The sequence below is a fragment of the Oncorhynchus gorbuscha genome, linkage group LG16 (genome assembly GCF_021184085.1).
Source record: "Oncorhynchus gorbuscha isolate QuinsamMale2020 ecotype Even-year linkage group LG16, OgorEven_v1.0, whole genome shotgun sequence".
Classification (NCBI taxonomy): domain Eukaryota; kingdom Metazoa; phylum Chordata; class Actinopteri; order Salmoniformes; family Salmonidae; genus Oncorhynchus; species Oncorhynchus gorbuscha.
Genome location: NC_060188.1, coordinates 45,594,265 through 45,612,018, shown reverse-complemented (window position 1 = coordinate 45,612,018; position 17,754 = coordinate 45,594,265). Strand labels below are relative to the sequence as shown.

General features: G+C 42.9%; 1 protein-coding gene across 1 annotated transcript; it reads left to right on the top strand.

The window, feature by feature from the left end:
• Window positions 1–757: 757 nt before the first annotated feature.
• LOC123998642 (zinc finger and SCAN domain-containing protein 31-like) lies at window positions 758–14,849 on the top strand. Its single transcript, XM_046303700.1, has 2 exons — window positions 758–1,027; window positions 13,185–14,849. Exons 1-2 carry the CDS (start codon window positions 835–837, stop codon window positions 13,946–13,948), a joined length of 957 nt encoding a protein of 318 aa, XP_046159656.1. The 5' UTR covers window positions 758–834; the 3' UTR covers window positions 13,949–14,849.
• Window positions 14,850–17,754: the final 2,905 nt, after the last annotated feature.

The window sequence follows — 17,754 nt, the reverse complement described above, 5'->3', positions numbered from 1 at the left end:
CGTTGAAGGAGAGGTTATTTTCCTGGCATCACTCCGCCATGGCCCTCACTGCTTCCCTGTAGGCTGTCTCGTCATTGTTGGTAATCAGGCTCACTACTGTTGTGTCATCTGCAAACTTGATGATTGAGTTGGAGACATGTGTGGCCACGCAGTCATGGCTGAACAGGGAGTACAGGAGGGGGCTGAGCAACCACCCTTGTGGGGCCCCGTGTTGACATCTTGAAGCGAGTGGGTCAACAGACTGGGATAGGGAGAGATTGAATATGCCTCTAAACACTCCAGCAAGCTGGTTTACACATGCTCCGAGGACACGGTTAGGGGTGCCTTCTGGGCCGGCAGCCTTGCATGGGTTAAAGCACTTAGATGTGAATGTAAATGCATGAAAGATAACGAAAGGAGATACATACTGAATTGATGGTACCATATAATACCACCATAAGCAGAAAAAGTGTCCCCATTGTTGTCACTATCAAACACACATTATTTTGTCTTTTCATTGGGAACCTTGAAGGTTAATAATCAAATATCTCAGGCCCTTCCACTCAACCTGGCTTTCTGGAATTTATCTTCATAAAATCACATTTTAAACCTAACACTAGCCATACTGCTAACCTTATGTCCAGCCTTAAATTAAGACTAAATATATATATATTTATTTATTTTCATTCATGTTTACATAGCCAATTTTGACATTGTGGCTGTGGTAACTAGTGACAACCACACATCCTATTTGGATCACATGACGATGTTTGCGGCACATTGAGGTCACGTGGATACATTTGGGTTCCATCATATCTTGTTGATTAACGTTACTTTTACTTTACCTCCTGCAAAATGTCCAAACTACAGTTGTTGAATGTGTTTCTTACCAAGCGACTAACCGCGGCTGCTGTGGAGATATATGTGGAAGTGGAAAAAACCATAACAGAATACGAGAACGAAATGTCCAGTTCGAAGGAGGAGATCAAGCGTTTACGGCGGCTACTGGATTTGGTTTTCAATCCCGATATAAAATTACATCGAACAGGTTTGTAGCAACTACTGTGCAGAGTCACGATTTGAAACGTGTAACATTGAATTAGAATACTAACGGCAATTTAATAGGATCTATGTTGTAGGCCACGGCCCACAGCTTCTTCTATGGGGGCAAGGAGTCACTGAGTTTCCCAAGCAAAATATTAATTTATAAACATTTGAGCTATCCACAGATTTGCAGAGCACTGATTACCTACTTTATGTAAGAGGGATTCGGTGAGCACAAGACGTTGCGAATACGTCTTTTCAACAAAAAATATGTATTTAATGTCTTTTGCTCATATGAAAGGAGAAGTATTCGAACTAGGTCATCGTACCTGGGGTTTGTGAATACTCTCAAAGTCGTAACGAACATGTGTCAACGCATGTGCATCGAATGGTTTATGCTGGATGATTGACATGGGGTGATGTTTTGAAGCCACATCGCCTCCATCTTGGAACTCCCCCATATTGTAAAAAAATATATTTTGGAAGCAATATAAATGCATTTATTCATATCTGCATTTGTTTTTGCAGCGTTTATTCTATTACCAACACCTTAAAGGAGAATTTCACTATTTAGGACCCTATATATTATGTAAATGAAATGTTGTAGAACAAGGATCTCCAACCCTGTAACTTGAGAGCTTACCCTCCAGTTGTAATTAGCCTGGTTCAGCTGATCAACCAGCTAATTATTAGAATCAGGTGTACTATATTAGGTTTAAGTGAACCTACAAGATGCTAGCACTCCAGGAATAGGTTTGGAAAGCCCGGGTTATAGAAGGTCCCAAACTGAAGAAACGTACTTAATTAGTCTCATTCTGCAGGTCTTTAATGTTGTACACATGGCTAGGTTCACAATGTAAACTAGGGCTGGGCAATAAGGACTAAAACTCATCTTGATTTCTTTCAGATTTATGGCCGATTCATGATATCAAAAAGCTTTGTTGTTCAAATAAAGCTCAATACACTGCATTTCAAACAGTCAGGAATAATCAAATGAATTCAGGGAATGGAGAATTATACCTAGGCTAAATATAAGCCTTTGACAACCATAAGACCCACTAATAATTTAATTATCAAAGTAGTTTAACCTGCCTTTTTTGCAATAATCACTAATCTGGCTTTCAAGTCTGTCTATGAAAATGCCCTTTTTTGTTATAAATGTTACCAGAACCATGCACATTCACTGCTAATAACCGACTTCTTGTAGCAGGCATTATAGAAACTGGGTCTCATACACAATCTCTCAAGTACAAGGCCACGTGCTAGTGAATATAGCCAGCTAATCTTTACATATCAAGTCTAGCCAACTTGGATCTATTTGCTTTCTAACAAGGTAGAACAGTTGAACTGTTATGAATAGACCCTCCTGTCCATCTCCAACTCTCTTCCTTAACTCCATCTGATCCAGAAGTTCTGTGCGTCCATGAATCCGTAGGTAGTATAACTTTTTCATTACATTTCATTATAGCACAACGGTTTGATTTGTCTAAATCTTAGCAATTTCTTCTTAGCTAGCTACATAGCCGTCTTTGTCTCAAAGATAATTGCGTAATTATCGTATTTCGCCGTCCTAACGTAGTCTTCACTAGCCAGCTAGCTAACGTCCACTGATTAGCTGCACTGGAGAAACTATTACACTCAACTGAACGACTTGATTAGTGTAGTGTTAGCTAGCTACATAGCTGTCTTTGCTGTCTTCGTATCCAAGATAATTGTGTAGTTTAGAGTGTGTAGTCTTAGAGTGATTATCTTAATTTACTGAGGTTAGCTAGCCAGCTATTTGTCGTCCTTAACGTAGGAGACTCTGCTAGCTAGCCAACAGCTAGCCAACAGCTAGCCAACAGCTAGCCAACGTCTTCTGAATAGACTCAACAACCCGGTCGCATTCACAGGTAGTATCACATTTTCATTTTATTTCATTACAGTATAACGGTTTGATTTGTTTGATCGTAGCTAGCTACATAGCTAGCTACATAGCAGTCTTTGTATCAAAGATAATTGTGTAGTCTAGAGCGATTTTCTAGGTTAGCTAGCCAGCTATTGTCGTTCTTTTAACGCAACGTAACGTAAACAACACTGCTAGCTAGCCAGCTAGCCCCCGAATAGCAGCACTGAAGAAACTATTACACTCAACGGAACGACTTGATTAGTGTAGTGTCAACAACGCAGCCACTACCAGCTAGCCTACTTCAGCAGTACTGTATCATTTTAATCATTTTAGTCAATAAGATTCTTGCTACGTAAGCTTAACTTTCTGAACATTCGAGACGTGTAGTCCACTTGTCATTCCAATCTCCTTTGCATTAGCGTAGCCTCTTCTGTAGCCTGTCAACTATGTGTCTGTCTATCCCTGTTCTCTCCTCTCTGCACAGACCATACAAACGCTCCACACCGCGTGGCCGCGGCCACCCTAATCTGGTGGTCCCAGCGCGCACGACCCACGTGGAGTTCCAGGTCTCCGGTAGCCTCAGGAACTGCCGATCTGCGGCCAACAAGGCAGAGTTCATCTCAGCCTATGCCTCCCTCCAGTCCCTCGACTTCTTGGCACTGACGGAAACATGGATCACCACAGACAACACTGCTACTCCTACTGCTCTCTCTTCGTCCGCCCACGTGTTCTCGCACACCCCGAGAGCTTCTGGTCAGCGGGGTGGTGGCACCGGGATCCTCATCTCTCCCAAGTGGTCATTCTCTCTTTCTCCCCTTACCCATCTGTCTATCGCCTCCTTTGAATTCCATGCTGTCACAATTACCAGCCCTTTCAAGCTTAACATCCTTATCATTTATCGCCCTCCAGGTTCCCTCGGAGAGTTCATCAATGAGCTTGATGCCTTGATAAGCTCCTTTCCTGAGGACGGCTCACCTCTCACAGTTCTGGGCGACTTTAACCTCCCCACGTCTACCTTTGACTCATTCCTCTCTGCCTCCTTCTTTCCACTCCTCTCCTCTTTTGACCTCTCCCTCTCACCTTCCCCCCCCCTACTCACAAGGCAGGCAATACGCTCGACCTCATCTTTACTAGATGCTGTTCTTCCACTAACCTCATTGCAACTCCCCTCCAAGTCTCCGACCACTACCTTGTATCCTTTTCCCTCTCGCTCTCATCCAACACCTCCCACACTGCCCCTACTCGGATGGTATCGCGCCGTCCCAACCTTCGCTCTCTCTCCCCGCTACTCTCTCCTCTTCCATCCTATCATCTCTTCCCTCTGCTCAAACCTTCTCCAACCTATCTCCTGATTCTGCCTCCTCTCCTCCCTCTCTGCATCCTTTGACTCTCTATGTCCCCTATCCTCCAGGCCGGCTCGGTCCTCCCCTCCCGCTCCGTGGCTCGATGACTCATTGCGAGCTCACAGAACAGGGCTCCGGGCAGCCGAGCGGAAATGGAGGAAAACTCGCCTCCCTGCGGACCTGGCATCCTTTCACTCCCTCCTCTCTACATTTTCCTCCTCTGTCTCTGCTGCTAAAGCCACTTTCTACCACTCTAAATTCCAAGCATCTGCCTCTAACCCTAGGAAGCTCTTTGCCACCTTCTCCTCCCTCCTGAATCCTCCTCCCCCTCCCCCCCTCCTCCCTCTCTGCAGATGACTTCGTCAACCATTTTGAAAAGAAGGTCGACGACATCCGATCCTCGTTTGCTAAGTCAAACGACACCGCTGGTTCTGCTCACACTGCCTTACCCTGTGCTCTGACCTCTTTCTCCCCTCTCTCTCCAGATGAAATCTCGCGTCTTGTGACGGCCGGCCGCCCAACAACCTGCCCGCTTGACCCTATCCCCTCCTCTCTTCTCCAGACCATTTCCGGAGACCTTGTCCCTTACCTCACCTCGCTCATCAACTCATCCCTGACCGCTGGCTACGTCCCTTCCGTCTTCAAGAGAGCAAGAGTTGCACCCCTTCTGACAACCTACACTCGATCCCTCCGATGTCAACAATTACAGACCAGTATCCCTTCTTTCTTTTCTCTCCAAAACTCTTGAACGTGCCGTCCTTGGCCAGCTCTCCCGCTATCTCTCTCTGAATGACCTTGATCCAAATCAGTCAGGTTTCAAGACTAGTCATTCAACTGAGACTGCTCTCCTCTGTATCACGGAGGCGCTCCGCACTGCTAAAGCTAACTCTCTCTCCTCTGCTCTCATCCTTCTAGATCTATCGGCTGCCTTCGATACTGTGAACCATCAGATCCTCCTCTCCACCCTCTCCGAGTTGGGCATCTCCGGCGCGGCCCACGCTTGGATTGCGTCCTACCTGACAGGTCGCTCCTACCAGGTGGCGTGGCGAGAATCTGTCTCCTCACCACGCGCTCTCACCACTGGTGTCCCCCAGGGCTCTGTTCTAGGCCCTCTCCTATTCTCGCTATACACCAAGTCACTTGGCTCTGTCATAACCTCACATGGTCTCTCCTATCATTGCTATGCAGACGACACACAATTAATCTTCTCCTTTCCCCATTCTGATGACCAGGTGGCGAATCGCATCTCTGCATGTCTGGCAGACATATCAGTGTGGATGACGGATTACCACCTCAAGCTGAACCTCGGCAAGACGGAGCTGCTCTTCCTCCCGGGGAAGGACTGCCCGTTCCATGATCTCGCCATCACTGTTGACAACTCCATTGTGTCCTCCTCCCAGAGCGCTAAGAACCTTGGCGTGATCCTGGACAACACCCTGTCGTTCTCAACTAACATCAAGGCGGTGGCCCGTTCCTGTAGGTTCATGCTCTACAACATCCGCAGAGTATGACCCTGCCTCACACAGGAAGCGGCGCAGGTCCTAATCCAGGCACTTGTCATCTCCCGTCTGGATAACTGCAACTCGCTGTTGGCTGGGCTCCCTGCCTCTGCCATTAAACCCCTACAACTCATCCAGAACGCCGCAGCCCATCTGGTGTTCAACCTTCCCAAGTTCTCTCACGTCACCCCGCTCCTCCGCTCTCTCCACTGGCTTCCAGTTGAAGCTCGCATCCGCTACAAGACCATGGTGCTTGCCTACGGAGCTGTGAGGGGAACGGCACCTCAGTACCTCCAGGCTCTGATCAGGCCCTACACCCAAACAAGGGCACTGCGTTCATCCACCTCTGGCCTGCTCGCCTCCCTACCACTGAGGAAGTACAGTTCCCGCTCAGCCCAGTCAAAACCGGTCGGTGCTCTGGCCCCCCCAATGGTGGAACAAACTCCCTCACGACGCCAGGACAGCGGAGTCAATCACCACCTTCCGGAGACACCTAAAACCCCACCTCTTTAAGGAATACCTAGGATAGGATAAGTAATCCCTCTCACCCCCCCCCCCCCCCCCTTTAAGATTTAGATGCACTATTGTAAAGTGACTGTTCCACTCGATGTCATAAGGTGAATGCACCAATTTGTAAGTCGCTCTGGATAAGAGCGTCTGCTAAATGACTTAAATGTAAATGTAATGAAAAGCAGCCTGTTCACTTTGTTTAGATGTGGATAAGAACATGCTTATTTCTCAGAATGGGATCGAGTTTGCCAATTCCTTATATAATTGTATATTTTTATAATCATTGCACATTTATAAAACCGACAGCTCGCACATAAGTCTGTGGCTAAAATAGTTCTTGCCGTATCACAATTCAGTGCACGACAAACTGAGCATACATTTTCTACATGTTCATTGATATTCTCATTTTAGTTGGGGCTGCTTTGTTCTACATTTTCTGAGTTGGGACATAAAAAGGGTAAGTTTTCATCTATTACAGTAAAAGAATGTCTCTTAAGCGTTTCAGTGTCCATTTGACTGATTCTGTTGAATCAAACCTCAAATGCCAATAGTGAGTTAAACTGCTTTGTGTCAGCAGTGAATCTTTCATCTTTGTTGTGAGTGGCACGGGGAGGGTCTTGATGTCTGTGCAAGTGGGAAAGTGCACACAGCATAGGAGGAGTGAAGGAGACTACACTAAAAAGAGACAGGAAACGCTCATTTAAAGAAAAAAAAGGGTTACATGTATTTAGATCAATACACGAAAAACATACATTCAAATTAATTTGATATATCGCCCAGCCCTACTGTAATTACAGATCTTCTAATCTACCAAGCAAGCTAATAATTTTTTTAAATTTCAAACTACTACGCTACCAACTTGTCTGACTACGAATACAAGGAGGTGAGGCTTATTTATTTGAATCAGAATACACAGACGAGGATCTTTAACAGATCGAGGATGAGGGAGAGAGACGGAGCAGGGAGGCTCAGGCAGATATTCAACTAGCAGCTGAGGCTCGACTCACCATCTGGGAACTGGTGGTGTACCTGCAATGCTAAGTGAAGCCCACTGAAGACAAGTGTCTTTCCTGTGTGGACTGGGACCTGCTTATGCCAGCCTTGGGAAATCTAGAATTGTCCGGCGACGAGAAAACGTTGTCCCGCAAGCCCACCATACTGTGTAATCATTGACAATCACTTTTCCAAACCTTATAAACCGAGCAGTTGTAGAAATGTTTTTCTGTGTACTGAAAATGAACTGGAAGACGAGACCTTGGCCATAGGGACCTAATGGTCAGCTGTCAATAAAGTAAGTACAGGTAGTTTGTGTGTGATAAATAGACTTCACAGCATTACAGTATTATAGGCTATATGTCATGAGTCACCTATATGGTCATCAGTAGATCAACCTAGTGTTATTCTGCTTCCGTACAGCGAGCTGATGTTTTTTTTTATTTTTTAGGCAATATAGACTTGTGGCTTACAGAGTAGTCTTGGAATGGGAATTGAAAAGCGAACGACTTGGATGTGGTTAGAGACGAGTGTTACCCAGAGACCACAGTTGTTAGACACCCAGTTGGATGTGGTTAGAGACCCAGTTGTGTTGTCACCATCCGCAACAAGTACCCCTCACCCACCGGTGTCTACACTGGATTCAAGGAGGCAGATAGTGCTTTCAGTATCCCTTTGAACAACCTTCTACCGATGGGTCATTACCTTTTCCTCCCCTTTCTATTCTCCTTTTTGCATTAATTATTTTTTTGTTTATTCTGCAATTCTACTTTACGCTGCAAATGTGTAGAAAATCAAATAGTCCTTACAATACATGTAACATAGCCTTGAAAAATCCCCACTTGAGGTTTCTTGTGACAAAAAAAGACTATGCCAAATCAGTCATTTATACATATAAGTGAAAGCATTTATTGGTAACTGTTTTGATAAGCAGTATTATTTCTGTTAACTATATATAAAAAATGTGTCATTGCACTTGCCCGGGTGGTAAGGGTAACGCATGGTAGATCCCTGAGGTGGAACGCGTTGTGCGTGGGTTTGCCTGCTGTGGACTGGAGAGCAGCAATCTCCGTTCTGTGATATCTACAGATTCTGATGCAGTTCCATGGGTTCCAGGTTTGGCTTTTGCTAGGTGAGTTGTTGATTTTGGTAAACTGGATATCTCAGCAGCCATGGGTAACCCACTAATTTCTGTGCTGCCACTGACATGAGCCTGCATATCATGGATAAATAGAACTGGATCCACCCTAGCCAGGATCCCATACTATGCATTCTACACATTAGCCTACCCAATAATAGAACCATGGCATTACTCATTTACAGTGGCTTCGTGTCTACCTCCAGCTCATGTTCAATTTAGGGGTGTTTTCACATTTGAAATTCTGTTCCAGGGAGCATTGGTGACATTTTATACAGAAAATGTTGTGCTTTCACAAGACCTATACATAACCGTTTCAGGATGTGATGTGAGACGCACATTCTACATGTAAGCTAGCTATATAGCTTGTTTACATCAGACAAAAAGTTCCACGTGACTCACCTGAGTATGGTATTGCGTTTCACTCATGCTTTGTAGACCTAGCCAAACAAACAAAAGCTACAGGATCTGAATCCTACAGGGGATATGTGAAAACTGCCTAAGTAATCTAATGTTGGCAAATTGTGTTTTGCAGAATGATATAACAATATTAGCGAAGCACAACATGAAAATAGCTAGATGTTTACTTTATATAAAAACACACACTTGTGAGGCTGGCTAGGTATAAAGCAAACTTTTAGCTGACAAACTAAATAACAGATTCAGTGTCCCCCCCTTTCGTAAGTGATGCTATTTTAGTTGCTAGCTAACTTTATAGCATATCTCATCTAAATTTCTGCTGGTCCTAGTCAGGCGCAGCGAAATCCTTCAATGGTTGGTATAGCTGTTTTCTTAGTGTGTTTTTACCAATTTTTCTTGTTGGTGGTTTACAGAAGTCGTCATCAGAGAAGGGCTCGCTACAAACAAGTAGGGCCAACGCATACATTCTGTGGATGGGAGTGTTTATGTGTCTTTGCATAACAACTAGCCAAAGCCTCAGTAATTCTGGGTCTCCCAAAGGAAGTATGTAAAAAGTTATTGGATGAGCTATGTTTTGTCATTGCAAAATGGTTTTGTTTGTCTCTTGAGTTGATTGATACTAGTCATTTACAAACATTTCTAAAAACCTGTTTTTGCTTTGTCATAATCGGGTATTGTGTGTAGATTGATTGTGGGGGAGCTATTTACTCAATTTTAGAATAATTCCGAAATGGAACAATGTGGTAAAAGTCAAGGGGTCTGAATTCTTAGCGAATGCACTGTTTATATAGCTACACAAATAAGACAGATCCTGCTTGTGTTGCCTGTTTGTTTAATTTTCTACTGATTCCATGAGCACCAAGCCTCAAGCAACCACAATGTCTGATTTGGCTGTAATCTTTGCTGTGGTGTAATAAAGGTTTAACACTTTTTTTTGTTTGTTAGGACAGCCTCTGGTATTGCTTATAATTTATTTGGTGTTTACTGTGTTCCAAATTGTCAGAAAATAATAAACACTCCACAAATTTCTTGTTAACAAACTATATTTTTGGCAAGTCGGTTAGGACATCTACTTTGTGCATGACACAAGTCATTTTTCCAACAATTGTTTACAGACAGATTATTTCACTTATAATTCACTGTAACTCAATTCCAGTGGGTCAGAAGTTTACATACATTAAGTTGACTGTGCCTTTAAAAAGCTTGGAAAATTCCAGAAAATGATGTCATGGCTTTCGAAGCTTCTGATATGCTAATTGACATCATTTTAGTCATTTGTAGGTGTACCTGGATGTAGGCCTACCTTCAAACTCAGTGCCTCTTTGCTTGACATCATGGGAAAATCAAAAATAATTCCGTCAAGACCTCAGAAAAAATTGTAGACCTCCAAGTCTGGTTCATCCTTGAGAGCAATGAAATGTCCTCTGGTCTGATGAAACAAAAACAGAACTGTTTGGCCATAATGACCATTGTTATGTTTGGAGGAAAAGGGGTGGCTTGCAAGCCGAAGAAAACCATCCCATCCGTGAAGCACAGGGGTGGCAGCATAATGTTGTGGGGGTGCTTTGCTGCAGGAGGGACTGGTGCACTTCACAAAATAGATGGCATCATGAGGCAGGAGAATTATGTGGATATATTGAAGCAACATCTCAAGACATCAAGTTAAAGCTTGGTCGCAAATGGGTCTTCCAAATGGACAGTGACCCCAAGCATACTTCCAAAGTTGTTGCAAAATGGCATAAGGACAAATAAGTCAATCTATTGGGAGTGGCCATCACAAAGCCCTGACTTCAATGCTATAGAAAATGTGTGGGCAGAATTTAAAGGTGTGTGCGAGCAAGGAGGCCTACAATCCTGACTCAGTTACACCAGCTCTGTCAGAAGGAATGGACCAAAATTCACCCAACTTATTGTGGAAGGTTACCTGAAACGTTTGACCCAAGTTAAACAATTTAAAGGCAATGCTACCAAATACTAATTGCGTGTATGTAAACTTCTGACCACTAGGAATGTGATGAAAGAAATATAAGCGTAAATAAATCAGTCTCCACTATTATTCTGACATTACACATTCTTCAAATAAAGTGGTGATCATAACTGACCTAATACAGGGAATTTTTACTAGGATTAAATGTCAGGAGTTGTGAAACTGAATTTTAATGTTTTTGGGTATGTAAACTTCCGACTTCAACTGTATCTGTGTAATTTAGACGGGTTGATCGAGGGACATGGCTAGTTTAGCTGTCTGGTTAACTCTAGGCAATCTAGCTAGCTAATTATAAAATAGAACTTGTGGGTGCCTGCATACGGGAACATAAAAAAATGACATTACTTTTTTAGTTTGTTTAAAATTTGGATGCTGACAGTAATGTTAGCTAGCCATCTTTCAGCTGCCATCTAGGCTGGTGACAGCTGGCCTGTGGCCCTGCCCAGAAAGACCATAAGGCCTGTTTTGAGGTAGACTTGATGCCCAACAGATATTCTAAGCTATTTTCACGTTCCTTCCTAGCGATGAAATGAAACATTAGTTCACAATGTTCATTCACATATTAGTGTTATTTAACATAGTAAATCATAGGAATTTGACATTTTTAGTGTAGCATGATGGCAGGTCAGGTGTCTGAGGCTTTAAGATTCTTTGGGAGAATCTGATGAATAGGCACCCAGTTAGACTGCTCCAAACTCAAACTCAAGTACGGGTTCTGGCTGGGACACTCAAGGAATTGTCCTGAAGCCACTCCTGCGTTGTCTTTGCTTGGCTGTGCGCTTAGGTTCGTTGTCCTGTTGGAAGGTGAACCTTCACCCCAGTTTGAAGATCTCTGTACTTTGCTCCGTTCATCTTTCCCTCGATCCTGACGAGTCTCCCAGTCCCTGCTGCTGAAAAACAACCCCACAGCATGATGCTGCCACCACCATGCTTTACCGTCGGGATGTTGCCAGGTTTCCTCCAGATGTGATGCTTGTCATTCAGCCCAAAACATTCTATCTTGGTTTCATCAGACCAGAGAATCTTGTTTCTCATGGTCTTGAGTACTTTAGGTGCCTTTTTGCCTCGTCCAGCGGTCGGTCACGTGCCTTTTACTGAGGAGTGGCTTCCGTCTGGCCACTTTACCATAAGGGCCTGATTGGTGGAGTGCTGCAGAGATGGTTGTTCTTCTGGAAGCTTCTCCCATCTCCACAGAGGAGCTCTGAGTGACCATTGGGTTCTTGGTCACCTCCATGACCAAAGCCCTTCCATGATTGTGCAGTTTGGTCGGGCAGCCAGCTCTAGGAAGAGTCTTAGTGGTTCCAAACTTCATCCATTTAAAAATGGAAGCCACTGTGTTCTTGGGGACCTTCAATGCTGCAGAAATATTTTGGTACCCTCCCCATGATCTGTCCCTTGACACAATCCTGTCTCGGAGCTCTACAGTCATTTCCGTCAACCTCAAGTCTTTGGCTTTTGCTCTAACATGCACTGTCAACTGTGGGACCTATATATAGACAGGTCCAAATGATGTCCAATCAGTTGACTTTACCACAGGTGGACTCCAATCAAAGTTTAGAAACAGGATGCACCTGAGCTCAGTTCTGAGTCTCAGAGCAAAGGGTCTGAATTCTTATGTAAATAAGATATTTCAGTTTTTATTTTTAAATTGGCAGAAAAATCAAAACCAGTTTTCGTTTGTCATTATGGGGTATTGTGTGTGGATTGAGGGAAAACATTTTGTTTATCCATTTTAGAGTAAGTCTGTAATGTAACAAAATGTGATGAAAGTTAAGGTGTCTGAATACTTTCCAAATGCACTGTAGACTGACCAGGTGAATCCAGGTGAAAGCCATGATCCCTTATGGAAGTGGATTTAACAAGTGACATCAATCAGTGTATATGAAGTGGAGGACACTGGTTAGAGATGCCTTGAGACAATTGAGACATGTATAGTGTATGTGTGCCATTCAGAGGGTGAGTGGGCAAGACAAAATATTTAAGTGCCTTTGAATGGGGTATGGTAGTAGGTGCCAGGCACACCGGTTTGTGTCAAACTGTAACACTGCTGAGTTTTTCACGCTCAACAGTTTCCTGTGTGTACAAAGAATGGTCCACCGCCCAAAGGACATACAGCTAACTTGACACAACTGGAACGCATTGGCGTCAATCTGAGCCAACATCCCTGTGGAACGCTTTCGACACCTTGTAGAGTCCATGCCCAAACCAATTGAGTCTGTTCTGAGGGCAAAAGGGGGGGAGGGGGTGCAACTCAATATTAGGTAGGTATTCTTAATGTTTTGTTCACTCAGTGTAAATTGAACACATGTGTACCAACTAACCATGTAAGACAATGGTTAAGGAGTTAATCGTTTTTGAAAGATTCTTTTTTCCTTTTCTCCAGACCTACATCAGCTCGATCTCCCAGATGAGGTTTCTCCTGAGCAGCAGCACTGTGAGCAGGAGTGGAGCCCCAGTCTGAAGCAAGAGGACCCAGAGCCCTCACAGATTAAAGAGGAACATGAAGTCTGGACTAGTCAGGGGGGAGAACAGCTTAAAGAGCTAGAGTCTGATACCAAGGAGTTCATATTCACTCCCTCTGTGGAAAATCTGGAACCACCTCAGACCTCACATCTTTTCCAAATGCAAATTGTGGTCTCACCCACCAGTACAACTAAAGAGATCAAGATGAAACCATGTCACATTGGTGAAAACTCTTCTTGTCATGTTTGTGGTAAATGTTTTGACTGTAAATCTGGTCTGGAAAGGCATATGAGGGCTCATACTGGCGAAAAACCTTATTGCTGCAGTGAATGTGGCAAATGCTATAGTCAGATAGGAAATCTGAAAGTGCATATGAGGGGCCACACAGGGGAGAGATCATACAGATGCTTTATGTGTGGAGAATACTTCATCTCAGCATCCCAATTAAAATCACATAAAATCACTCACACGCAGGGGAGTAATATAATCCCAGGGACATCCAAAAGCAAATCTCATTTGTCTGCTGGTAACAGTCGTGAGACTAGGGAGGGACCGTATCAGTGCAAGGAATGTGTTAAATCCTTCAGGCAGAAGAGGAACTTGTTACGGCATATGAGAAATCACACAGGAGCAATTAATGCAGCAAATGCTTCAACTGGAGTGGAAAAAATGTTTATTACATGATTTACACAGCGGAGAAAATGTATTTTGTGTCCTAATGCTCCAGGAACGAATTCAAACAAGTGAAATCCACATCAGTGCAAGGACTTTAGAAAATGGTTTAGAAAGTTTGGATTCGGATATCTTGAAAATGAAAGGAGAAGGAAACATGGGAGGAAACATGAACGTGTCATTTGGATCAGTAGGAGTTGACTAATGGACTTGTAGAACATCAAAATATTTCATTACATTATCACATTTGTTGTTTTTGGCGAAGATATTTAGGATTTGTAAGCAGTTTCAAACTTTTATGAATAAAAGTTGTACAGCTTTATTCTAGAATTATGGTGTGTTAAAATTGACCATTGAATCTAACATTTTGAACCTGGGGAGGATCAAATTCCCAGTCAATCCCCATCTAAATTGATAATGCATTTCTGCAAACTCTATTATCCTCTGCTGGTTGCGAGGCAGATGTTTTTACAGATGCTCTTAAACATGACTGGCATACGACAGTCTTTTCTGGGACAAACATTACTGTGTTAAAAACAAATGTATATTTTAATAAAGATGTGTTTTAAATGGATCTAATTTTAAATAACATTTTATTTAGCTTATGTATATGCCTACAGTCTGTTTTCCATTTCCTAGTTTAATCTCACAATACCGTCTTCTACTTACTACAAATACATTGGCTGTAGTCAATTCACCAAGACAATGTTTGTGTCTTTAGTTTCCCTACTCAAATACTTAATATCTACTCTATATTTAGTTGTCTTAGCATTACCAAAGGGTCGTTCCATATGACTTCAAAAATGTTATGGCTGCACCCCTTTGCAGTAGATTTGAACAAAACCTTTCAAACATGTTTGCCCATGGTAGAAATGGTCAGAGAGTGACAGAGCTGGTGTAACGGAGTCAGGATTGTAGACCTTGCTCGCACACACTTTTTCAGTTCTGCTCAGAAATCTTCTATAGGATTGAGGTCAGGGCCTTGTGGTGGCCACTCTAATACCTTGACTTTGTTGTTCTTAAGCCATTTTGCCCCTACTTTGAAAGTGTGCTTGGGGTCATTGTCCATTTGGAAGACCCATTTTCGACCAAGCTTTAACTTCCTGACTGATGTCTTGAGATGTTGCTTCAATATATCCACATAATTTTCCTGCCTCATGATACCATCTATTTTGTGAAGTGCACTAGTCCCTCCTGCAGCAAAGCACCCCCACAACATGATGCAGCCACTCCGTGCTTCACGGTTGGGATGGTTTTCTTCGGCTTGCAAGCCTCCCCCTTTTTTTTCTCCAAACATAAGGATGGTCATTATGGCCAAACAGTTCTATTTTTGTTTCATCAGACCAGAGGACATTTCTCCAAAAAGTACGATCTTTGTAACCATGTGCAGTTGCAAACCGTTGTCTGGCTTTTTTTTATGGCGGTTTTGGAGCAGTGGCTTCTTCCTTGCTGAGTGGCCTTTCAGGTTATGTCGATATAGGACTTGTTTTACTGTGGATATAGATACTTTTGCACCTGTTTCCTCCAGCATCTTCACAAGGTCCTTTGCTGTTCTGGGATTGATTTGCACTTTTCGCACCAAAGTACGTTCATCTCTAGGAGACAGAATGCGTCTCCTTCCTGAGCGGTATGACAGCTGCATGGTCCCATGGTAACACTCTACTGATAATAACACTCTACTCAGCAAACTGGATTTAGTCTATCACAGACTCATCCGTTTTGTCATCAAAGCCCCATATACTACCCAGCACTGCGACCTGTATGCTCTCGCTGGCTGGCCCTCACTACATATTTGTCGCCAAACCCACTGGCTCCAGGTCATCTGTAAGTCTTTGCTAGGTAAAGCCTCGCCGTATCTCAGCTCACTGGTCACCATAGCAGCACCCACCCGTAGCACGCGCTCCAGCAGGTATATTTCACTGGTCATCCCCAAAGCCAACACTTCCTTTGGCTGCCTTTCATTCCAGTTCTCTGCTGCCAATGACTGGAAAGAATTGCAAAAATCACTGAAGCTGGAGTCTTATATCTCCCTCTCTAACTTTAAGCATCAGCTGTCAGAGCAGCTTACAGATCACTGTACCCGTACACAGCCAATCTGTAAATAGCTCACCCAACTACCTCATCCCCATATTATTTATCCTCTTGCCCTTTTGCACCCCAGTATCTCTATTTGCCCATCATCTTCTGCACATCTATCACGCCAGTGTTAATGCTAAATGGTAATTATTTCGCCTCCATGGCCTATTTATTGCTTTTACCTCCCTTCTTCTACATTTGCAAACACTGTACATAGATCTTTCTATTGTGTTATTGACTATACGTTTGTTTATGTGTAACTGTGTTATTGTTTTTATCGCACTGCTTTGCTTTATCTTGGCCAGGTCGCAGTTGTAAATGAGAACTTGTTCTCAACTGGCCTACCTGGTTAAATAAAGGTGAAAAAATATATAATAATTACAATTATACATTTTCACTTTGAAATGGTACCACAAAGATGGTTTGAGCTCCGCACATGTGAGGGAATATCCATAGTTATAAATTAAACTGTTAACCTTCAATAGGAAATCATAGAAATATAGATGATAGAATATACATTGCCATTAAAGTTGACATTAGATGTTGGGAGGCCTGGTGAGCATCTTTCTGGTAGTAGAATAATTGGAAGTTAAAGTTTAAATTCAATGTACATGTCAATGGTCTACCAGCTAAATTGCAGTGGTCAAAGGGATAGATCCATTCTATTTACTATATTTCTATGATTGTAATGACGCCCAACCTGTATTCAACGATGACAGGCACAGCAAAAACACCTCTGATGATGTGAAATAGGGTCAAACTACAACATTTATGAAAATGAGTTTACCCATTTTTAGATCATTGCCTTCAAAGGTTAAAGTTATTTTTATTTTTATTTTTTTAAAGAATCATTCAAGAAATCATAAAAATGTTTGACAACCCTGTTTGTAAGCTTTCAAATGATATCAGACTCAACCGTTTATGTTTTTTCAGTGATGATGACATGGATGTCTCATGTTAGGGTGAGGTATGCAAAATTGGGGAACTATGAGCACCAATATCTCCTGGGCCCAGTTTTTCAAGTTAACAGGATTTCGCCTTTCAGATGCGATTAAATGCATACAAATAGAATGAAAAGAACAAGTCCCCATTTAAGTCAATGATTTGTCCACTCTATTTCTATGCATTTAATCCTATCCGAAAGACGAAATCCCGATAGATAACTTCAGAAAAACGATGCTCACTTTCTGACCACTTCTACCATGGGAAAGTATAGAATGTTTCATAAAAATTAAAAGTAAAACAACCCCATAGGTCATAAGGTCCCAATTCTTCTGAAAATATATATAAAAGTTATTTTTATTTGCTATCCTTCTCTCCAGACCTCCAGCAGCTTTCTCTCCTGGTCTCTGAAGAGGGTCCCCCTAAGCAGCACTGTAGTCAGGAGTGGAGCCCCAGTCTGGGGCAAGAGGACCCAGAGACCAAACAGATTAAAGAGGAACATGAGGATGTCTGGACAGGTCAGAGGGGAGAGCAGCTTAAAGAGCTGGAGTTCATATTTACTCCTACCACTGTGGAAAATCAGGAACCATCTCAGCCCTCACATTTTTTCCAAATCCAAATTGTGGATTCACCCACCAACATAACTGAAGTGATGAAAACAGAACCTGATGGAGACTGCTACAGTGTAAAAGATAAAACACTTGTCATATTTGTGGCAAATGTTTCAAATGTAACTGGGATTATAAAAGGCACATAAAGACCCATACATGGGAGAAACCTTTTCGCTGTAATGACTGCGA

Excerpts from the sequence above, each read along its gene's own strand:
- LOC123998642 (XM_046303700.1), top strand. The coding sequence starts at position 835 with ATGTCCAAACTACAGTTGTTGAATGTGTTTCTTACCAAGCGACTAACC. Across the intron at positions 1,028-13,184 it reads TATAAAATTACATCGAACAG|ACCTACATCAGCTCGATCTC; the intron begins GTTTGTAGCAAC and ends CCTTTTCTCCAG.